The following is a 24464-nucleotide window of genomic DNA, read 5'->3' on the forward strand; positions in this document are numbered from 1 at the left end:
CCCCCCCCCCCCCTGCATAGGACCATCGGTCGGACAGTGTCTCATTTTACTAAGGAAAGGAAGCAGGAGGCAGCAGCTGTGCTCCACTACAGCCTTGGTCTTTGGTGCTTCTGCCCAGGAATAAAAGCTCCGCCCCTGAACGTAATCAGGAAGATACCAATAGCACAGGGGGCCCCGGAACCTAACTAATTAATCTGCCCATAATAATCTATAACAAAAACACTTGCTTGAAGCCTGGACCCCCCTAGCCGCCTGGGCCCCTTACACCAGTACTGGTCGTACCCCCCTGATGGCAGCCCTGAGTGGTCCACTTAAGCAGTGACGGTGCAACGTGTCCAATTACAATTCATTAAAAATTGGTCTGGCCCCAGTAAAGTGAATCCTGATTGGCTAGTATGAGTCACTGCATTTTGTACTTAGTGCTTTGCTCTTGCACTGCTTATTGAGTAAGCCTGGAACAAGTTATAGCTTCTTATTTAAAATACATCTATGATGGTCAGCCAGCGGCGTAACTAGAAATCACAGGGCCCCATAGCAAAATTTTGTATGGGGAGTCAGCATAGCAAAAAAAATGATATTCTATAACCTAAGATATTATAATAATGCAGATAATTTTAAGTGCAACTGAACTTAAAAAGTGAATGTTATAGTGAATGTTATTTGCTATGTTATAGGAAAGATTTAGTGTTGAATCAATTTTTATTAGAATTTTCGTAGGATTCATACAGTACGGTATATTAAAAAAAAATAACACATAAGAAGTAAGGCAATAGAAATACACAGGGTAGTATAGTTCCCTGTAATGGACCAAGTATAGGAAAGATTTAGAACTGTTCATATTCCTGACAATGGGAAGGAAATAAAATCTGCAACAGGGACACAAACAAAATAAAAATCTTGCAGAGCTTCCAGCCTTCTCCTGCTCTACTAAAGCTTTTTTTTTTTATTTCTGTCTGTGTTACTGTTGGAGAGTTCCCTTCACTTCCTGTCTGGTAAAACGTTGTCAGCAGGACAGGAAGTGAGACTAAGCCTCTCTCATGGAGCCCCAGATAGGAGTAAAAACTTCATAGGGGTGCTAAATTCTTCCCTTTCTATCAAGAACTAAAATGTTTTTGCCTTGACATACACTTTAAAAAAAGTTTTGGCTTTAGATACTCTAGAATGAAACTAGAGTCTCACTTTAAGTAGCACATGTATATACAGTATGCTGCAAATATAAAAGATGGGAAGTTGTGAGAAAGATGTGAAGGGGAGAGATGAGAGGGAGAAATAGGGAAACGAGGAAGATGAGAGGGAGAAAGAGGGAAACGGGGCAGATGAGAGGGAGAAAGAGGGAAACGGGGCAGATGAGAGGGAGAAAAAGGGAAAGAGAGTGTAGATGAGAGGGAGAAATAGGGAAAGAGAGTGTAGATGAGAGGGAGACAGAGGGAAGAAAGAGGAGGCAGATGAGAGGGAGCAAGAGGGAAGAAAGAGGGGGCCGATGAGAGGAAGAAAGAGGGGGCCGATGAGAGGGAGAAAGAGGGGGGCAGATGAGAGGGAGAAAGTGGGGGCAGATGAGAGGGAGAAAGAAGGGAAGAGGGGGCACATGAGAGGGGAAAGAGGGGGCAGAAGAGAGGAAAAAGAGGGATTAAAGATGGGGCAGATGAGAGGGATAAAGAGGGGGTGGATGAGAGGGAGAAAGAGGGGGTAGATGAGATGGAAAAAGAGGGAAGAAAGAGCGAAAGATGGGGCAGATGAGAAGGATAAAGAGGGGGTAGATGAGAGGGAGAAAGAAGGAGTAGATGAGAGGGAGAAAGAAGGAGTAGATGAGAGGGAGAAAGAGGGGGGAAAGAGGGGGACAGATGAGAGGGAGAAAGAGGAAAAAAGGGGGCAGATGAGAGGGAGAAAGAAGGGAAGAGGGGGCAAAGGAGGAGGGAAAGAGGAAAGAAAGAGGGAAAGAGGGGGCAGATGAGAGGCAGAAAGAAGAAAGACAGAGGCAAAGGGGGCAGATGAGAGGGAGAAAGAGGGAAGAAAGAGGGGGCAGATGAGAGGGAGAAAGAGGGGGCAGATGAGAGGAAGAAAGAGGGGGTAGATGAGAGGGGAAAAAAGAGCAAAAGATGGGGCAGATGAGAGGGATAAAGAGGGGGTAGATGAGAGGGAGAAAGAGGGAAGAAAGAGGGGGCAGATGAGAGGGAGAAAGAGGGGGCAGATGAGAGGAAGAAAGAGGGGGTAGATGAGAGGGGAAAAAAGAGCAAAAGATGGGGCAGATGAGAGGGATAAAGAGGGGGTAGATGAGAGGGAGAAAGAGGGAAGAAAGAGGGGGCAGATGAGAGGGAGAAAGAGGGGGCAGATGAGAGGGAGAAAGAAGGGAAGAGGGGGCACATGAGAGGGGAAAGAGGGGGCAGATGAGAGGCAGAAAGACAGAGGCAAAGGGGGCAGATGAGAGGGAGAAAGAGGGAAGAGGGAGAAGATGAGAGGGGGAAAGAGGGAAAGAGGGGGCATATGAGAGGGAGAAAGAGGGCAGAGGGAGAAGATGAGAGGGAGAAAGAGGGGGCATATGAGAGGGAGAAAGAGGGAAGATAAGGGGGGCAGATGAGAGGGAGAAAGAAGGGCAGATGAGAGGGAGAAAGAGGGAAGACAGAGGGAAAGGGGGCAGATGAGAGGGAGAAAGAGGGAAGACAGAGGGAAAGGGGGCAGATGGGAGGGAGAAAGAGGGAAGACAGAGGGAAAGGGGGCAGATGAGAGGGAGAAAGAGGGAAGGCAGAGGAGGAGAATGAGAGAGAGAAAGAGGGAAGAAAGAAGGAAAGAGGGGGCAGATGAGAGGAAGAAAGAGGGAAGATGGGAGGGGGCAGATGAGAGCTATATTCACAATATATCGATATATATTCTTCGTCAGTAATGTATCTGACAGAATTGAATATAAAGGAATGTGAAATCTACAAGTTAACAATACCTGAGTGCGGCCATTTTGTTCCTAGGATTGAGCATGATAACACAGGCTTGAACGCAGGATGGTACCTGGACCGTGTGATAGTCACGGACATGAACAGACCCCATCTGCGATTCTACTTCTCCTGTAACAACTGGCTGAGTAAAGAGGATGGAGATGGACTGTACGTCAGAGACCTTCTGGGGAGTCTCAATCCTATGGACGTGCCTAAGAGTAAGTCATCTTATCTTCCGGCTCTCTTGTGTTTAGACTACCAGCAACATGCAGGACATCAGGATTTCTTAATAACTATAACTGTAGCCAATATGTCTGTTAAGCTTCTCATGTATGCTGGTCATGTTATATCTAGTAGTAGTAAGTCGCATTCTACTGGACTCTGTAATGTTGAAAATGGTTTAAAGCTTCTCCAAGCCACTTCCACAGTTCTTTTGAATGTGGGGAATATACCCCAGAATTATACAGTATATCTACGCAGGTAGCTCAGACACCTTAATCAAAGCACCACGGGATGTTTCAAGGCAGATTTTGATTGTCCAAGAAAAGGATGGAAGTTGTCCAAGAAAAGGTGTGAAAGTTGTGGAACCCCCCAGTTCTAGTTATATAATTCCAACCTTGGTGTCAGGAAGTCCGCATAGATGGTATACGCAGTGTAGTGTAGTGAGGATTGCAAAGACCTGAACATTGGGGAGGCTGAGCAACCTCACAACAAGCAAATGGCCCAACATAGGGGGGCAAATTCTACAGGTCAGGAATGTCCCTTCTTTTGAGAACAGTGAGGTGCACATTTTGGACAGAGAGGACAATTTGTTCACAAGAGGGATAAAAGAAACCATCTACATCAGACTGCAACAACCATCAGGGGATGGCGGCCTTCAACAGCATCTGTCTTCTACAAATAATGCTTTTTTGACATCCCTACCCTGGGGATTTAAAAACAATTCACACCTCCAGCCATGTGAGTCTAAGGATTAACACCCGTACAGACTTCCTTACACCAATGAAGGGATTATATAACTAGAACTTGGTGGTTCCACAACTTTCACACCTCCCATTCTGTTCTTGTAAAGTCAACATCTACACATTTCATGGTCATTGGATTAGGTGTCTTTGCTATCTGTATGGAGGTGGGAGCAAAGGAATGTCCCATAAAAGCTACGATTGTCCAGCGTCATAGTTCGCACAGGGCTATGGACACCCTGTGTGAGCCACTGATTGGCCCACTTTTGTCACATGGAACATGTCACATGAGTCTCCATATCCAGATGTACTCATCATTGAACGGATAGGCAGGGAGGCAAGGAAATGTAAGTATAAACTGGAGGTGTATAGGAAAATAAAGTAAACAGTTAAAACACAGATTTTCTTTAAATCCAAACTCCGGCCTTCTCTTCAGTCTTGCACAGTTGTAGCGGCTCCTCTCCTGGACTGAAATGGCTTCCTCTGATATCACTGCACACTGCGAGCTTCTCACAATGTGCATTAGAAGCTGCAGCAAGTCAGATAGAGCCCACCTCATTTCCTGGCTGGAGGATAGGGGCATCCCCAGACGTGGTGACACCTGGAGCGGCCACTGGGTGACACCCCTCTGGGATGTCATCACGCGTGCGAGTGACATCATTGCACGCGCGCGCTTTCCTGCCAGCAGCCATCTGGGTGGTGAACGATGGCAGAGAGAGGAGGGGATGTTCACCTGGCGGGATAAGGTATGCTGCCAGGTCCCCTCCTCTCTCGTGCAGCTCTTGGTCCATAACTGAATGCCCAACGTTTCAGAGGGGGTGACACCAAAATGACTGTTCATTTTGGTACCACCCCCTTCGATGATGCCACCTGGTTCAGGCCGCGCCCTCCTTTGGAGGATGTCAAGCATCATTCATTGGATTTCAGTTCCTTCAATCATGCAGCCTCAGGATCACATGTGGGCATTATCTAGGGTGGTTTGGTGTTTTCAGGAAGCTATGTACAGCCTAGGGTTGCCACCTGTCCAGGATTCACCCGAACAGTTCGGGTTTTGAATGCTGTGTCCGGGTTTCATGGCACCAGGAACCTGGACACAAGATGTCAGGCAGACAGGGGCAACCAAAATTAAGATAGGGGCTACTGGCCCCCCCACTGAAAATAGTCTCAACTGTGTTATTTATATATTAATGGGTGGTGCCCATTACATATGAATAAGCCGTGACTCATTCTCCCCAAAAAATATGTCCGCGTGTTGCTAGAGTGTTCGGGTTTCGCTTGAAGAAAAGGTGGCAACCCTAGTACAGCCCCTCCCACCAGCCATGATCTGCCTGCATTGCATAGAGAAGAGTAAAGACCCATTGACAATACACATATTGTATCTTAGGTAAGCTATATAATGGGGGTTGGTGGTTTGGGTGTTGAACCAGGGAAGGCCAAACTATGAGCAGATTAAATCAGCTTTACCATGAACAAAGATATAGCATAATAACCCATTTTTTTTCTTTTCCAGTGAATAAATATATTACCAGAGTGTTCACCGGATCTGCCAATGGAAGTGGGACAGATGCAGACGTCTTCCTGAACATTTTCGGGGAAAATGGTGACACAGGTGCTGATTTATATCAATTACCTAGAAGTAATACGATGTGTGTCTCATGCTGTCATAAAGAACACAGCGATTGGGACGATTAGATGATTTCCCATCCTATCGGAGATAATCAATGTATGGAGCGACATGGCATACCTTCATATTTCTTGTACGTCTTCTCCAATCAGGGGAAAGGAGGCTGGACAATGACAAGAACAACTTTGAGAAAGGGTCAGAAGACAAGTTCACGATCGATGCACCAAACTTGGGAAAGCTCCGGAAAATCATCATCGGTCACAACAACAAAGGAGGGTCAGCTGGGTGGTTTCTGGAAAAGGTAATCTGATAGATGTGGCCTGGTAAACTTCACTACTGTATGTGTGAACTCGTATAATGTAAAGCACGATATTAAATTCCAACGCCTCTCAGTCTAATGAAATGATACATTATTCTTCTAAGATAAAGGGGTCTATTTGTAAACTTTTCGCAGAGCCAACCGCCCTGTTAATCTCTGTGAATGTTCATTCTGTGCGAATAGAGTCAAAAACGAATGTTCTTAATATATTTTCTTTTCATGGTTGAATATAATGTAATATTGCACTATGGCCACTAGATGGGGGCTAAGGATTTTAGAAAATAAGTATTTATTTTCTATGCTCCTTATATTAATTTTGACATGAAAAGAAAGTATACTAAGTACTAGGGATGCAGCGATACAGATACTATTATCGGTATCGGTGCCGATGCCAAATATTTGGGCGAGTACTCGTACTCGCCCAAATGCTCCGATACCTAGCCTGATACTTGAGCTTCCGGTATCAGGAAGCTAGGCAGCAAGTCATTACACGCTGCCCGGCTTACTGATTGGCCGGGAGGCTGACTCCATGCTCCCTCATTACTTGGGATGAGGGAGCATGGAGTCGGCCAATCAGGAAGCCTGGGCAGCGTGTAATGACTCTCTGCCCGGCTTCCTGGTTGGTCTGGAACTGGCCAATTAGGAAGCCGGGTGCTGTGTAATGACGCGGCTCCTGGGTTTCTGATTGGCTGGGAAACCACCTTCATGCTCCTTCGTCACCTCGTGACGAGGGAGCATGGAGTCGGCTTCCCGGCCAATCAGGAAGCCAGGTGCCGGGTCAGTACATGGCGCCCGACTGCCTGATTTGGCCAGACAGCCGGCTCCATGCTTTCTCGTCACCTATTGACGAGAAGCATGGAGTCTACGTTCCTGCTAATCGGAAAGCCGAGTGGTGAGTCTTTATACGCCGCCCGGCTTTCCGGCTAATCAGGAAGCCAGGTGGCGAGTCATTACACGCCGCCTGGCTTCCTTAATGGGACTTCTGGTATCCGTATTCGGTATCGGAGAGTACCGGAAAAAAAATATCGGTACTCATACTTGATACAGAAAAAACGGTATCCTCCTTACTAAGTACATTTGTTTTACCTCGATTCACACAGAACTGACATTCACAGGAATTTATAAATGGACCCCAAAGTGTCTAGTATTTTTTTTGTTAAGTTTTTTACAGTGGTCATGTCACTATGCCCACTGTACCCATCATCTTCTTGAGTGTGGGGGCATGACTGCATTGACACAGGGCGGGCAATGGCATGACATAGGGTCAGTAGGGATGTTTTTTTAAAGCTGGTGTGTTGACAGTGAGGCTCTTGGTAGGGGCTCCTATCAATCAAGCATATCAGGGCTGAAAGGGCGACATCAACAGACCACAGACCACATCCTGTAGCTCTGATTAGAAGCTGCGGGGCGCAAACTGACACCAGGACGGATCTGCTTCTGTGCTTGGCATGGTCAGTTTGAAACAGTTACCAAGGGGAACTGGCAGGATCACCAGACATTTAGCAGCTACATTCAAAATAAAAACATTAAAGACCACATTTACTAAGAACTCTATGAATTACCCAACACATATATGAAAAGGTATTTTTTTGGGGTAACATACACTTTACATTTAATTTTTTTATCTTCAGTAAAAGTTAACTTATAGTTAAAAGTCAGCTCTGCAAAAATCTAAAAAGGTTTTTGGTGGGATATGATACTTGATAATTACACCGGGATCTCTGTTTTCCTGGTTGTTGGCTCTTCATGCTGTTTTGATTTAGCAGGGTTGTAATTAAGAAAATCAGGTTAAATGTATTTTATTCATATTTAAATTCAATTCACTTTAGTTAAAGTCCACCCAGAACTGATATTTTATCATTTGGAAGATGCTGGAGAGTTAAACAACCTGACAGTTTATTTTGTCTCTGAGTTTCTGGGTCTGTACACCTTCTGTGGTCATTATGAGGGGCTCCCACCATCCCTGTGCTGAGTTTCCAGGTCTATACACCTGCTGTGCCCATTATGAGGGGCTCCCACCATCCCTGTGCTGAGTTCCCGGGTCTGTACACCTGCTGTGCCCATTATGAGGGGCAAGGTTCCCGGGTCTATACACCTGCTGTGCTCATTATAAGGGGCTCCCACCATACCTGCTGGATTTAATATTTATTTTATATAGTTGATAACATGGAAAGAAGAGTCGGAACACACAAAATCACCCAGGTAGACTGGAACATATTGGGGGATAATGACAGGGAGCCCTTGATGTTGGAGAATTCATAAGAAGCCAGGGGCTTATCACAAGGCTTCATCTACTATCACTTTTGGGTGAACTGACCCTTTAATTCATCCTATGAAAAAAGCTTCAGAAGGAGAATGACTCCACCTGGGGACATAGCAAGTCCGTTGGAAATCCAATTTCGGTGTTCCAGAAGTTGACCATACCCATTACAATCTAATAGTACAATCTCCTTTAGAACTACCGATAGATTTGTAGTGTGGAGGGTCTAAATTATTAGATACACATTGAATGGCCGGGTTGAGGTCTCTACAATTCATAATTTCGGTAAGTTTAAAGGAGCTTACACAACTGTATTGTAAAATTAATGCCTAGCTATTGAATTATAACATGGCATGGGGTTGCTTAACCTACATTGTGTATGGATTGAGTGGTTCATAGGTAAAAAGCTGTTTAAAGTCAGTGGCCTTGCATAGTAATTGCTTACTACTAATGACTAATGAATTATGTCCTACTAATGACTTATTTATTATGAATTTGAACACTAGCATAGTTTTTTTTGTCCCTTGCTGTTCCCCTGTCCCTGTATTGGGGTGGCCACAGTCATCCAAGCTCCCAATCTCGATCAATGCTTGTGAATATTGGCCATTATCGACTCCTAGAGGGTGATATGGAGCTCCTCAGACAGTCTGAAGTGCTTGTTGTTGTACAGAGATTTTCCAGCGTGTTGGAACATTCCCTGTGAGTGGGCCCAATCCTCTGCTATGAAAAAAAGGAAAGGATCAAGGAATCCCATGTGCCCCACTATCACCACTGGTCAAGAACTGGGCACATCTGGGCACTTATGCTACTTGTTCATGGATGGGCAGATATTTTCCCACCCGTCCTTCTTAGGAAGGTCCCTGCTCGTGTTTGTCAATGCTACACTTCCGTGAAAGACAACCAGGACTCTGCACTGAAGTACATTTGACATTTCAGGTTATTATTGAGGATATTGGCAACAAAACCATCTATGAGTTCCCCTGCTCCCGCTGGTTCGCTCTTGATGAAGATGATGGAAAAATTCAGAGGGATCTTCTGGTTGGAGGAAGTGAAGCCACAGGTGAGGAAAAGGTTAATATTTATACTCTGTGTATATATAAAAGTTGTCGGGAGCACCACCAGCAGTGTAATATAGTTTATTCCAACCTTTGCTACTATCACTTTTGCTGGACAGCTTGGCCCGCGTGTAAAAATACCAATATAGGCATATAGAATAAAAAATGAATGAATATAGTGAATTCCATTGTCACAGATATTAACCCCATACAGTTACCAGAATACAGTGGCCACTTTAAGTTCCTTTAAAGAGACCCTGTCATCAACTGAAATAAATGCAGGTAACAGTACAGAAAAAAATGAAGGGGGTTATTCACTAAGCTGTCAAAGGCCACCAATTGAATAGCCGACCCGAAGTCAGCCGAATGCCGAACTAACTGACTTCGGCTCCCTTCACTTTGGTTCAGCTCAACGCATTCGGCCGAGCGGAAGTGAAGAACACGTTCGCCTCAGTCGATCCAATATCTGAATAGATAGAAGTCGAATGTCCGGCAGTTCACTCGCTGCTGTTTGCCCCTATTCTCAAAGGAGCCGAACAGCAGTGAGTGAGAAAGCTGAATGCTGCCGTTCGCTACCTCAGAGGTAGAGAGCAGATTAACAAAAAATGTAAACAAACGAAAAAAGAAAAACCAGGGTTGGGGACCCTTTAGGTCTGGTAGGAATGTTAGGAGGGACCCCCCAAGTTAAACATTTTTAAAAAAAGTGCGTGAGGTTCCCCCCAAAGGTCATTCTAGGCCCTTTAGGTCTGGCAGGAATTTTAAGGGGGAACTCCACCACCAAAAACTGGTTAAAAAAAAATGTGGGGTCCCCCCTTAAATTTCCAACCAGACCCTTAATCCGGGCACTGGCCTGGCAAGGCAGGAAAGGGGGGGGGGGGAATGAGAGAGCGCTCCCCAGCGCCATACCAGGCCACATGCCCTCAGCATTAGGAGGGTGCTTTTCCAGGGGTCTCCGATGGGGACAAGGGTTGTGGGGGTCTGCGGGCGGGGGGCTTATTTGCATGGGGGTAGCCCCTTTCATACTCCATCATGTATATATGAATGATATTTATTTTAATCTGCATCAATAAATATTACGTTTAAAAAAAAATTAAATCTGTTGTTGCACTAAGTACCTAAAAAGTCCTATGTCGTCTTTTCTATACATATCTTTTATATGCTGCAACTACAAATGTGTTATGTTTAGGGAAAGTGTGGTTGTACTTAAAGTACAGGGTGGCACTTACTCTACAAATCATAGCACCATGCCACCATAGTTCCGTAGTTACAAGGATCGGATTCTAAGTCTATCTGTGTAACATAACCTAACCCTCCACAAACACATTTAAACAACATAACTCTCTAGTTACCAGATATAACCAATGTTATCTATTGGGATCAATGGGAAACAAAATAACGTGTAAGAGCGCCATCTAGTGGCTGATTTGCAGATGGTACTTACAATACTATGTAATAGGTATAGTATCTTCTTGTAGATACTACAGATACAGTATGCCTACTAATTGATCTAAAGAGGATCACATAAAAGTAGCTATTGTCTTAAAAAAAAATACAACTAAGATACAATATATTCTGTAACACCGTGCTCTTTGAACAATTACATATATTTAAACTAATTAACCCAATGCATTCATTAAAAACTGTAATGGATAATGTGCAAACTCTTTCAATTCAGATTGTCACTTGATTCCATATTGTCCTACATAGTATGCTCTTAGGATTGTTGAAACTGTTTAAGCTTTTCCTAACCCGTAGATTTAACACCATGCAAACACCTAAATGACATGAAATACGTATATTGGGGCTTCTTTACCTGTCAAATTATTTGTATTCCCTTCCACCCAGTTCTGAGATTTGCACAGCTCTGCAGCACAGCACAGCCCTGTCTGGCAGGGGAGCTGATCTTTCTATGCTGCTGATTCACTTTCACTTGCAGGTCCCCCCAACCCCCACTCTGTGATTGGACAGAGAAGCAGCAGAATTATGTGCTCATCTCACTGTCACTCTGCTCTCTCCGCCGATCAGCATGCTCCTTGCACTGCAGCACACCTGATTGGCTCATTGTGCTGCTGCTCTCTCTCCTAGTCTGAGCTTTGCTGTACAGTAGACTGCAAGAGGCTGATACCCAGTAAAATTCAGGTACTTTTCATGGTGTAGTAATATTCACAGTGCTGCATTAATTTGTGCCTTTTATATCTTCCTGGAGCTCAGGGTAAAAGGGAAACTGTGCTTTGGAGATGCACTTCCCAGTTCAAATTGAACTACAGGCAAACTACTAAATATACTTTTGTAATACATATACCGTAACTGATTGCTAAAGGATTTGTAATGCTGTTGCTGTTGTAATGCTGTTCAGTCAGTTGTGTGATCCAAGACACCCCTTCCAGGCAGTATAGTCAGGTCCAGGAACTTCACAACATTAGCAGCACAGCTTGGTTATGAACACACCCCCAGCCTGCTGATTGCTCTCTAGTAATTAGCCTAACTCAAGGTTTTGCAATCCCCAGGCATTGTCTACAATGTCTCTGTAATGACCGGAGACATACGGGGAGCCGGGACAGACTCCAAGGTCCACATCATTCTTCATGGTTCCAAGGGGTTGAAAAACAGCGGCAAGATCTTTCTCGAGGGTGGAGAGTTTGAACGAAGGAAGATCGACGTCTTCAACATAGAGATTGCTGCTTTGCTCAGCCCCCTCAGCCGGGTGACCATCGGGCATGATGGGAATGGCGTCGGCTCTGGATGGTACTGCGAGAAGGTCAGATACTGTCCTAATATTACATTATTTAAAAAAAATACTACTTCTTTGTTCCATATTGTCAGTGAAGGGGCTGTACTGTTTTCTACATATTTGTCTTTAATTGTAGCCAAGTAAATATGAAACATGGAAATTATTTACATGCCTGTGAAGGTTCTCATCCATCCAGGTCATGGAATCTTCATTTTTCTTGAAGATGTTTCGCTGATCACCCGACCAGCTTTCTCGATTCAGAATGACTTGTACAACAATTATCTGGGAATAAATATGGTGAATGTTGCTCCAATCAACATAATCTGTTAATCATAAATAGTATGAGGTCAGAGATCTCATACGGTAAGGTGTTGATTGCATTTGCATGATTGGAACTAGCAGGTGCCATTAACACCTCTCCCTGAGCAGCTTAATAACACCTGCTTGCTCCAATCATGCAAATGCAATCAACAACTTACCTCCATGAGATCTCTGACCCCCATACTGGTTATTACTAACAGATTATTGTCACAGTCTGGGAACCAGGGTACTAGAGAGCGTGAGCTCTGGGTTTTGTGGAGAGGTCCGGAACAGGAACAGGCCCAAAACGCAGGTCTTGGGGAGTGAGAGGACACAAGAAATGATAAACGCAGGGGATCAGGAATATAGTGACTAAACAGTAAACATGGGTGTGCCAGAGGTGCAGGCTCTAATGAGAGCGTGGTCTTCTCCAGAGCCCCAGATGGCGAGGATGTTGTCTGACAGGGCAGCTCCCAGGTTGCAGCCCTCCAACACACCCCTGCAGACACAGCTGTAAGGTGCATTGGGAATACCTGGCACAAAAACATACAGGCAACACACAGGGAGATCGCGTAGCAGCATGCACAGGAAGATGCACGCAGGAAAATAGCGTAAACAGGGGCACAGGTTACAGGATCACAAAGGAACACAAAGAGCACTGCTGAGCAGAAAACACAGCAGGCTGATGCAGAAAAGAAGTAGGAAGATAGGAAGGAGCAGACACTCTGGAGTGAAGAGGAGGGGGCACACGAGCAGATAACAATCAGTGGACAGAGAAGTATGGCCACTCAAACAGCAATACCACAAGGAGTCACGAGGGTCTGAGAGTAAGCAGGGATATAGGGAACAGCAAGGAGGGAACTGCCAAGCAGGGAATACACAGGGGTACACAAGGAATCCAGAGGAATAGGAAAACCAGAATTAACTACAGAAACTTAGGTGAATAATAAAGTACAGAGGAAGGTCTGGCAGCAGGAAACACCCGTTGTTCGAACGCCGAGCAACAAGTGCACTGGTCTTTTAATACAAAGGTTCAGAGCGGATTGGCAGGAAGCCGAGCACCTTGGACAGGAGGCAAAACCCATCACCGGATCAATGCACAGGTAACTGTGACAATTATGTTGATTGGAGCAACATTCACCGTATTTCTATACCAGAGAATTTTTGTACAAGACATTCTGAATTGAGAAAGCTAGACGGGTGTCCAGCAAAAAGTCTTCAAGAAAAATACAGCAAGTCCAGTTGCCTTGATTTATTTTTCACAGACATTTATATGCGTATTCTCCTTTTCAGGAGGCAGATGAAGCTTTTTACTTTTTTTATTTTAAGGAGCTTGTTGTTGACAGAACTCAATAGCTCAAGGTGTAATTTACACACACAAGTGAGCGAGTCAAATCCATGTCATATTCACCATTCTCTTCCCCCCTTCACTGAGCTTCATCCGAGGTGTCAATAAAGGAGACAAAGGGCCTGAAAACTGCTGTTCTCTATCTTTTGAAAACCCATAGTGCTCTTGGGACCATTTGTCATGTCTTAAAGGTTATGTCAGGGCAAAATAAAAAAACAAATGAAAACATTGGATATATATAGAAAAAGAAAGAAAAATTGTACAATCATTGCGCATTACTCATGCTGTATTTCTTTAACTGCTTCAGGGCAACTGAAGCGGTTATACCTGCTGCAACAGCCATGATCTTGGTATAATTTTTTACAGCCACGATGACTGTCACTTTCAAGTCCTCAGGCAGCAATAGGGCTGATGCCCGATCGCTTATATGGTGCTGGAGAGTGTGTGCCCCCTCCTCGGCAGCCACTGTCGGCTATCCCGGGTTCCACTGTCTGGGCTATGTGGGCTCCTGACCAGCATGGCGGATCTCTGCACCTTGATCCGAGAGAGATCAGCACACTTCCAGTGGCTGATCTCTCCGATTACTGAGAGCGGAATTGCTGTATTACATCACTTCCGGTTTCAGTGTGTCATAGCAGCCAGATGATCAATACTTCATCAGCTTCTTTAGGTTCCATAGGTGACATTAGGGGTCTAATAATCCATAAAGAGGAACTACCACATTCTCTTTGCTATCATGTTAGATCCCTATGTGATAACAATAAAGTTGTGTAAAGAAAATAAATAAAAAAAAATAAAATCACACATACAAAAAAAATGAAACATTTTTCTTAAAGTCCCCCGCCCCCACGTACAAGTACATACAAACGCAAATGGTGCACCTACATGAGAAAGCGACAATTGCGCCAATCTTGTTTTATCTCTTTAAAAATTCTGCAAGTACAGAAAAATACCTGTTGAACTTTCAGAACCCAGTGTGCTCCTCAACTCAATTTATATTTTTCTGAATTTGCAGCATTTTTAAAGAGACAAAACATGGAGAAATGTGCCCAGATTGCAGTTATGTACTGAATAGCTAGTAGCACACTGGATTTCAACAGGTACTCTCAAATGTTTTTGGTGAAATCACAAATTAATTGAAGACATAAAATGGTGCTTTTGATTGTCCACAAGTAAATGGGATCCAAATGACCACAATTTTATGCTATGGAATAATCCAAATGCTTTTGACAATAGGGAATTGTTTTCCCTATTTCTATTCGATTTTCCAATAACCTGGATTAATTCTGTCAATTTATTGCCCCTGGTTTAAGCAGCACCACATTAACAGTGAGGGAGAATTGGATAAAATATACTTGAGACAAAGAATACAGGCTGGGGTTTTACTACAATAACTAAGAGACTGCAGATGAGACAGCAGGGAAAATTGTCTAGCTGCGGGACAATTTTAAATAGCAAGGCGAGGCCCAAATGTACTAGAGATAAAATCCCCAGGCTGAGGTTTTACTACAATAATTAAGATACTGAAGAAGATACAGCAGTGTAAAAGTGGCCAGCGAAAGGAGAGTTTTAGTTAGGCATAATAGACCTAACTGGTGTAAGCCTAAATGTTGTTTTATCTATAGGGATAGGAAATGCTGTGAATGTGAGTTAAATAATGTGAGTTGGTGTAGGTAAGAACTCACACATGACATTTAATTCGGTTCTACACCTACAGTGCTGTGTGATACACTCTTTCAAAGCACATGGTGGTCAGTGACGTGAGGTACCTTTGCTTCCTGGTGAGGCATTCCCCCCAGCACGCCCAGCCCCACCTCCGGCACACCCGGCCCCACCCATATTCAGCCGAAGCCCCACCCCGATCACCGACAAAGCCCTGGCTTGTGTGAACAGGGAGGGAGGAGGAAGAGAGAAGACAGGGTCGTCACTTGGTCGTCACTGCTGAGGCATCGAGATCGAGTGGGTATTTTTTTTCTTGGACCAATGGCGCTTTGCCAGTGGTCTAAACCATCCACAAAGCTCACTCCTCTAACAAAGAGTAGAGGCTGTGACAGCTCTTGCCTCAATAGTTAGGTTACACCAGCAGTGGGGAAGCCCGCTGCTGTGTAACCTAACTACCTGTCAAAAGCCAGATGCAACGCCACCTGTAATTAACCGGCAGTCACCTGTCCATGACAGGTTGCACAGCAGGGAGGCTTTCCCTGCTGTGTAACCTGTAACAAGCCGCTCTGAATGGAGAAAAAGCGGTCAGCTTCAGACTTGAAGCTGACCGATTTTTCCTCCGTAATACTAGGTGAGGCTCTGACCGCACGTCCCTGATGGTGGTGTGAACGGAGGCTGTTGAAAACAAGGCTAGTTGCCTTGTCAGTGCAGAAGGAGGCCACCATAGCCCCAACACAACTGGTGTGAATCGGCCCTAATAAAAAAAAGTAACTAAGGTGTTGACAGTTGAAGAGCCAGCTATCAATCAGTTGTTGCTGACAGATATTGGTCCCTAAAAGGATTTTTGGGTGTACAGGTCAGAACACACAGGCAGGGCACATGGGAAACTGTATCCCAGTGCTGCAGATTCAACGAATTCAAGCATCACTTGGTGAAGTAGATGTAAACCCAACTACTAAAATCTCATACAAGCTTTAACAACATAATATTGCTGGGAAAGCCTATTTTTGTTTTAAGCCCTTGCTGAAATAAAGGACTTTGCTTGTGCACTTTGCATTATGCTCTGCCCCTTTCCCTCACAATCTCCTGCCTGTACTTCTCCCTTTCACATGCTCTCCCATAGGAAGCTTCCACACTGATGAACGTTGACCAAGCAGATTCCACTGTTGTCATCAGTTAAGAAAATACTAGGCCAAACAAAATTGCAGGCAGCGACAATTAGGAAACATGCCCTATGAAAAACACATGCAGCCTGTTATCACCATAGTGCACATGGACAGCGACAGGCTGTGGAAAAAATCAATTGCAGCCAGCAGCAATTGGGAAATATGCCCTGTGAAAAAAAAACACATGCAGCCTATTATCACTGTAGTTCATATGGACAGGGAATTTGCTTATCCAAATAACCCCTTTTTGGCCCTTTTAAGCCATCTGACCAAAGCCAGGAAGTGCATTCATTTAGTCGTTTACTATGGCAGCATTAGTTCGCTGGGTCTGCCAGCCACAAATGGACTGGGACTGAACCAATGTCAGACCTAAACCCGAATCTCATTCCTAATCCCAATATACAGTATGCTCAAGATGGCTAACCACTGTTACATTTTGGAACTCTTGTTTTGTTATGCATTTAGCTGATATAGTTATACGTACTTTATGTTGCCTTCCATGTGCCCTTTTACCGTTTTTCTTCTTTTAGGCACCTCTCTGTAGCAGCACAAACTGCACAGTCTTTCCAGCCCTGGAACTGGCACAGCTTTCATATAACTGTCTCTGTTTCCTCACTCAGGTGGTGGTCTACTGCCCTTTCACCGGCATTGAACAGACCTTCCCGTGTGCCAGATGGCTAGACATTGATGAAGCAGATGGTTTGATAGAGCGGGAACTCTATGAAATGGTTTCCCTGCGCCAGAAAAGACAAAAAAGTAAGAAAGCAATTGCCTTTAAAGCTGAACTCTCCGTTCTTGCACAGTTGTATTGCTTCCTCGCCTGGACTGAAATAGCTTACTCTGATTTCACTGCACACTGTGAGCCTCTCACAATGTGCAGTTAAATCAGAGTAAGCAATTTCAGTCCAGGAGAGGAGCCGGTTAATGTGGAACTTCAGTCCTTTTTTTTGTTTGGTTTTGGATTGAGTGTGGAAAGGTTCTTATTTGTATATGTGTCCCTGATTTCCCCTCATTTCCTATTGTAGTGACCACATAGAAAAAAAACCAAAATAAATTGGGGGTCCCCCTTCACATCAGAGTCCCCATTCAAATCAGGAGGGGAAGGGTGAGATCATTTAGGTCAGGGGAGGGGGGCAAAAAGAATGAGTTTATTTTGTATAAAAGTGTACTTACCCTTTAATAATAACTTTTTTTTTCCAGAACACCCGTGGTCTCTTTGGATATGGACAAGTGACGTTAAAAATGCCGGAACAGATGCCAACATCCTGCTGCAGATCTACGGAGAGAAGGGAAAGTCAGATGAATTGAGGCTGGATAACAATTCGGACAATTTTGAAACAGGACAGATTGACAAGTTTATGGTAAGAGGATCCAGTCTCCTCTGCAAGAAAGCATGTGGAGTGGCGGGCCAAAAGAAACCAAAAGCCCTCCACTGAACCAGGGCAAAGCAAAGTGGAGCCTTCTTAAAACAGAAGTGAGATACCTTCTATCATAAATCCCAAAAACAAGGGGTTTACTCCTTCTTCTAGGGTAGTGGGTGGAGCCATGCAAGTCATTAGGCTGTATCTGTGCTATAAACCAGTTGTCTTGGATGTACAGTTGACCGTGGAGAATAAAGCAATGATTTGCATGGCTCCACCCACTATCCCAAATTGAGGCATAAACCCTTTGTTTTTGGGATGCGTGATGGGAAAGTGAGACGTGTAGATACCTTTCATGTTCAGAATGTTCTACTGTGCTTTAAAAGTTTGTCAAATAAAAACTAAAGTGTATTTTTTAAAATATCTTTAAAAAAATTGATCATAAGGGATTTTTATTTGAATCTCCGCGCTGCGTGCATCGCAACAAAACCCCCTGTCAACAAAAAATGTGAACAGTGAAATCACTGCATATCAATAAATGCACAAAGGTGCTGGGTTCTCTTCTAGAAAATAATCCCTGAATCCCCCAAGGCGCAAAGCTCCTGACAGGGGCATGGCACTCTAGCCCACCTGGTGATTAAGCCAGGCAGACACGATCCTTAGGGACCAGCCAATGCCGGTCCTCCAAGAACTAGATAGTGCCTCTCCCAAAGGGAAACCCCTTAGTGGGGTGTAAAGGCCACATATCCCCCCCCCCCCCCCAACATCAGGGCAGGGTCCCGAAAGGCCTGCAACCTATGTAGTCTGTGGATTAAAAAAGTACTTGTGCAAAAATAAATGCTATAAATAATGTGCAGTGTGCAAGACACGGTAAAAAAAATTCCTCCGTACTTGCCAGAAGGCCTACTTAGGAGGCATGTGCAAGAAAAGCAATATGGTGACACGACCATGTGCCAGGTGCCACACTGTGGGGGCTCATATCAATTCGGTTTCTCTAGCACCCCTGGGATGCCAAACCCACATCACTTGGAGCTCCCAGCCCCTGGCCAGACAAGGGCAATTGGAGCACAGACATAAATAAAAATGATGGGGTTTCCGGCCTTTAATTCTGACTGCTTGCCTACAACCCAAATGCAGTTGATTAGGACCTGCTGTGCCCAACGAAAAGCAATGCATTACAAAGAGTGTCCAATGCAGCCTCTAAACTGTCATCTACACTATTCTATTGAAATTAATGGCAATCTGCTGACTTGCTTTTGATGTGGGTCTCCTTAGGATAACAACGACCGTGTACACAAGTCCTTATTCAGGGCCTGTAGAATTCAGAGTAAATCCTTAGCCAGTAATGGTCATAGAAGTTTAGGAGTCAATAACTTTAAAACATTTTGAATACTTTATTAATAACAATGAAAGCGAGAGACAGGTGCTTTGATCATGATACCTCCAATGTAGTCTCACAACTTAGAAAAGGATCTATACTTTATTTATATCAACCGAGGGCAGAACATTCCACTTTGCAGTTTTCTGGTGCTGGAGTCCATATTGTTGATGTCTTCACGGAGTGCGTTGTCTTTTGCAGATTGAGCTCCCGGACCTGGGGGCCCTATACAAGATCAGGATCTGGCATGAGAAGAGGAATGCCTTTAGCGGCTGGCAAAGTCCACTTTGAGACATTCCAGCACAACAAAGAGCAAATATTTTCTAGCCTCCTGGCTGTTGGCCAGGAAGCTCTGTCTGGTTTCCTCAACAATACAAACCTGCCTCAGTCGCAGCCTTCCTGCTGGACTTGCTCTCTCACTCGCCACACCTTCAGTCTGCTTGCACACAGACTAATGTGTATTCAATTCAGAATCACAGATCAGTTTGACTCTTGACAGTAACCAACAATTATACCATCACACCAACAAGCCTCTGCACTTAAATGAGATCAGCCTTCCCAATGCTGTATTGTTCCAGAAGATCACAGACCCTGTGGGTGGACCTTTCTGTAATCTTGTCCTAGAAAAATAAAGCTTTGTGAAGACAGATATCATTTGAGTGCGGCCGGCTACCGTAGTTTGTTTATTCCACATCGGCGGCATTGACAAGCTCCAGTGGCCAACACCTGAAGCCACAGAGATGGGTGGATTTATGGTTCCCTGTGATGCTGTGACTGATCCCTCAGAATCAGTCCTGCTCAGGTTCCTGTCCAATAAAGCCAGACAGGCCAGGACACCTTTCCAGCATAGGCTCACACAAGCTGCCTTAGCAGCAACAGCTTCCCCAGGGGAGCCCTGACTGACAGCAGACTCTTCCCATTGGGGGAAAAACTCACCTGTCTCTAATTGGAATTCACTCTCGAGCTAGTTGTAGCTCAAGCACCCTCTTGCTGCATCAAGAAATTGTGTGCAAAGTGTAAAAAATAATGCAATAATTTACATCAGTCACCATACACCAGTCACCTCTACCCTTGCACCAGAAGATTACAACTCAATGCCCCTTCCACAGACACACACGGTCTGGATGGAACCTGGTTAAAGCAACCAAAATCCAAAGGTTTTTAGCCTGGCAAGAGTAGGTAATATACTGATGACTGATGAGGAAACAGAAAGGTAACATCACAGCTTTGTATTGATGAATATAATTGTTGATGACCATAAAAATATTAATATAAGCAAGGACGGGGAAGGAACAATGGCTAATGATAACGATGATGGTTGATACATGTGATATAATGATGGCGATAACAACTGATGAGGAAACTGATGTAAGCCAATGTTAACAATAAACACATTCATACAGTACAAGGTATGGTTGACCTGATAGATGACAGATGATAATGTTGACGTGATGATGGTTGAAAAACGTAGTGCGGCATATTTGTACTGATGATGGCAATGCCAACTGATGAGGAAAATGATTGATAAAGATTGTTGCTGATGACTGTGGATGGGTGATGATGCTGATGATGGTGACTGCATGTCAAGAAGGGCTGATGACTGATGATGGCGATGATGACGTGTGAGGAAGGGGACTGTAGATGGGGACTGCCGATGAATGGAGATTGCGATGTTGATGATTGATCATGTCCAGTATTCATATTAATGGCAGTGAATGAAGACTGTGAGTGATAAGGATGTTTAATAATTGATGTTGAAGGTAATTGAAGGTGACAGATAACAACTGCTTATGATAATGTATAATGAAGTAATATCGCTTATTCAAATTGATCATGATTGAGGAGAAAGATGATCAGCTATTGTGCCTCATAACTGGTGACAATGAATAAAATGATATAACATCACATACTATGTATTGATGATAATTGATAATGATGATCTATATGAATTATACTTAAATACGCACCTTTGCTATAAATGCTGATTGGGTTTCTTGTCTGGTCAATTCCAACTCCGGCCTGACCTCGTTCCTTTTACAACAGTTGAGTCTGCTGAAGACACTGACCAAAGAGAAATACACTTTCAAATGTGGGCGTTGGTTGGATCTGAATGAAGACGACGGGGAGATCGTACGGGAGCTGCCGGGAGAAGGACCTTTGGTGCTTGAGGTTTTACCAGGTGAGCCTGAAATTATTATTATTATTATACAGGATTTATGTAGCGCCAACAGTTTGCGCAGCGCTTTACAATATAAGGAAGACATTACGATCACAATACGATTCAAGACAAGATGGTAAGGAGGGTCCTGCCCTGAGGGCTTACAATCTAAAAGATATCCAAAACCCCTTGTGGAGGATAATGCAACCCTGAGCTTAGTGTAAGGAGGGCCAGTCATCAAATACACCAACCAAGCACATGAGAACCTGGGGAGGAAATTCAGCTGGTAGATTTGGCTAGACTTTTTACTAGGAACATGTATGGAATAAATATAAATCAGACATTGGCTGATGACAACAAGCGGCATACCTTTGCAGGTAGGCCACATGTGGTGAGATTTCCCCCTAGTCTCTAATACAGCAGTAAAGGCCTGGCAGGAGATCGATCCCTACTTCACCCTACCTACAATGGAGACTCTGTTTTGGGTATATAGACAAATTGCATGAATACTGTATATAGACAGAATCATTGCCTGGCATTATCAGTAGTGCCAAAGATGTGGATTTACTTTTGATTCGGAACTAAACGAATGGCACATGTCTATTGCGCGGTCACAGTTGGGAGACAGCTGTCACCCTCTAACAGGAAGTGTCTAAACACAAGTCTTCAAGGCAGGATGACCAGGTATTGTTTTAAATGAAAGCTGCAGGTTCCATGAGATTGAAGACAACACTTGATAAACCGACCTGGGGTTTTTGTGATACTGAGGTCTTAGAAGATGAAGGATATGACATTACAGGGTCAACCTGGAGTGATTCCACCATTTTCCTTCAAGATCAGTCAAGTGCAGGCAACCGATAACCCTCTCGATGATCACAAGTGAAAGTAAATCTTGGCCTGAATAATGCATGGGGAGTTCACCAGCTGTTATTACTGAATAATGTATCTCATGCCGTGCTGTTTATGGGGGCAGTGAGGTCTCCCCTCCAGGGCACGGGGTGGACTCCGCTAGAGGATCCTTATCAGTCTTTACCCCTTTACCCGCACAGTGGTGAAGTATCGAGTGACCGTCTGTACCGGCAAAGTGAGCGGTAGCGGAACTGATGCCAACGTGTTCATCTGCCTGTTCGGAGACCTCGGGGACACAGGGGAACGCTTCCTCATTGACTGCAAGAACAACGTCAACAAGTTTGAGAAGGGCAATGTAAGTACCAAACTTGCTTACCACAGAGATTCGTGGCCGGGGTTCCTCCCCGATGATGGGCACACAGATAGAGTTGGGTCAGATCCAAGAGGCCCGTGGGAATCATTATGGGAAAGAAGGTGACAGTGCTGGCTCTTGCAGTTTCATTCTTTGGCGGGTTGCATATTCTTGGGACGCCTATCTCTCCCCTGATTCTACAGAGATATTTCTGGAGGTGGGCTGTGTATTTGTTCTGCTGATTATTGGAGTTAGTAAGTGGAGGTATATCAGTCCTGTAATAGGGAACGGCAAGTATGAGGATTGCAAAAATCGGTGCAGATGTCAGTCATTTGGATACATGGCTCTGATTACACAGGATCACATCCATCCGTCTGTGTGTGATTTATCATCCGAATTATCACTAGCATGTGCCTCGAATCAAATATAAAGTCTATCTATCTATCTATCTATCTATCTATCTATCTATCTATCTATTGATCAGCATCTATCTATCTATCTATCTATCTATCTATCTATCTATTGATCAGCATCTATCTATCTATCTATCTATCTATCTATCTATCTATCTATCTATCTATCGATCAGCCTCTATCTATCTATTGATCAGCATCTGTCTATCTATCTATCTATCTATCTATTGATCAGCACCTATCTATCTATTGATCAGCATCTATCTATCTATCTATCTATCTATCTATCTATCTATCTATCTATCTATCGATCAGCATCTATCTATCTATCTATTGATCAGCATCTATCTATCTATCTATCTATCCGTTGATCAGCATCTGTCTATCTATCTATCTATCTATCTATCTATCTATCTATCTATCTATCTATCTATTGATCAGCACCTATCTATCTATTGATCAGCATCTATCTATCTATCTATCTATCTATCTATCTATCTATCTATCGATCAGCCTCTATCTATCTATTGATCAGCATCTGTCTATCTATCTATCTATCTATCCATTGATCAGCATCTGTCTATCTATCTATCTATCTATCTATTGATCAGCACCTATCTATCTATTGATCAGCATCTATCTATCTATCTATCTATCTATCTATCTATCTATCTATCTATCTATCGATCAGCATCTATCTATATATCTATCTATCTATTGATCAGTATCTATCTATCTATCTATCTATCTATCGATCAGCATCTATCTATCTATCTATCTATCTATCTATCTATCTATCTATCTATCTATCTATTGATCAGTATCTCTCTATCTATCTATCTATCTATCTATCTATCTATCTATCTATCTATCTATCTATCTATTGATCAGCATCTGTCTGTCTGTCTGTTTATCTATCTAAGACACTGCTTAGTTTGGAAGTAGTTTGGGTAAAAAAATACATTGTTGCTCCGAGGACCTTACACAGTTTTCCTCCCGTGATGCTTTGTTGAATAAAAAAATAACAGTTCTCTCTTCATTACAGTTCTTTACCTTACAAGAGTTCTAGCAAGCTCCCCTGTGACTTCATTGTTGCTACTGCTCTGTAGATACCCAGAATGGCCAATGCACTGACTTCCGCAGTGTGGGAGTGTCTGCCTGCTATGATCTTGTGTGTAAAAAGAGAGATATCGCTGTAAAAAAATAAAACCCGCATCCCGCAAATATCTGTAAACATGTATTCAGGATATCACCAGAGTGTATTTCCACTCTTGCAGTCAAATTGGAGGAAACCCCTCTATATGTTTCTTATGTGTACACATTCACATTTAAAGCGCAACAGAAAAATATATATTTTTTAAATATTTCTGATCTTTTAGATGTTTTTTTTTGCAGCAGACAACATAGTTGATGCCAGGTTTTTTTCTGAGCACCTTCACAGTGATCTGTCCTTATAGAAAGACTTGGGGAAGGAGTGTGTGGAATGTGTTTCTCTTATTAACATACAATGCAGAAGCCAGGGTTGTAATTCTTTAACCCTTAATTAGGACAGGCAATTCAAATCTGCTTTACAAATTACAATGAAATCAGCCTACTACTTTA

General features: G+C 43.7%; 1 protein-coding gene across 1 annotated transcript in view; it reads left to right on the plus strand.

Moving 5' to 3' along the window:
* The window catches only part of LOXHD1 (lipoxygenase homology domains 1), a 168748-nt gene that overhangs the window by 63656 nt on the left and 80628 nt on the right, over positions 1 to 24464 (plus strand). The window contains exons 9-18 of the mRNA XM_018555718.1: positions 2958 to 3142; positions 5397 to 5495; positions 5663 to 5811; positions 9026 to 9149; positions 11652 to 11902; positions 16972 to 17107; positions 17552 to 17712; positions 19292 to 19368; positions 21124 to 21269; positions 22298 to 22452. Of these exons, the coding sequence (XP_018411220.1) occupies positions 2958 to 3142; positions 5397 to 5495; positions 5663 to 5811; positions 9026 to 9149; positions 11652 to 11902; positions 16972 to 17107; positions 17552 to 17712; positions 19292 to 19368; positions 21124 to 21269; positions 22298 to 22452 (1483 nt within the window). The remainder of the gene's footprint in view (positions 1 to 2957; positions 3143 to 5396; positions 5496 to 5662; positions 5812 to 9025; positions 9150 to 11651; positions 11903 to 16971; positions 17108 to 17551; positions 17713 to 19291; positions 19369 to 21123; positions 21270 to 22297; positions 22453 to 24464) is intronic.

This window comes from Nanorana parkeri, unplaced genomic scaffold, assembly GCF_000935625.1.
Source record: "Nanorana parkeri isolate BGI_ZX_2015 unplaced genomic scaffold, ASM93562v1 scaffold210, whole genome shotgun sequence".
Taxonomy (NCBI): domain Eukaryota; kingdom Metazoa; phylum Chordata; class Amphibia; order Anura; family Dicroglossidae; genus Nanorana; species Nanorana parkeri.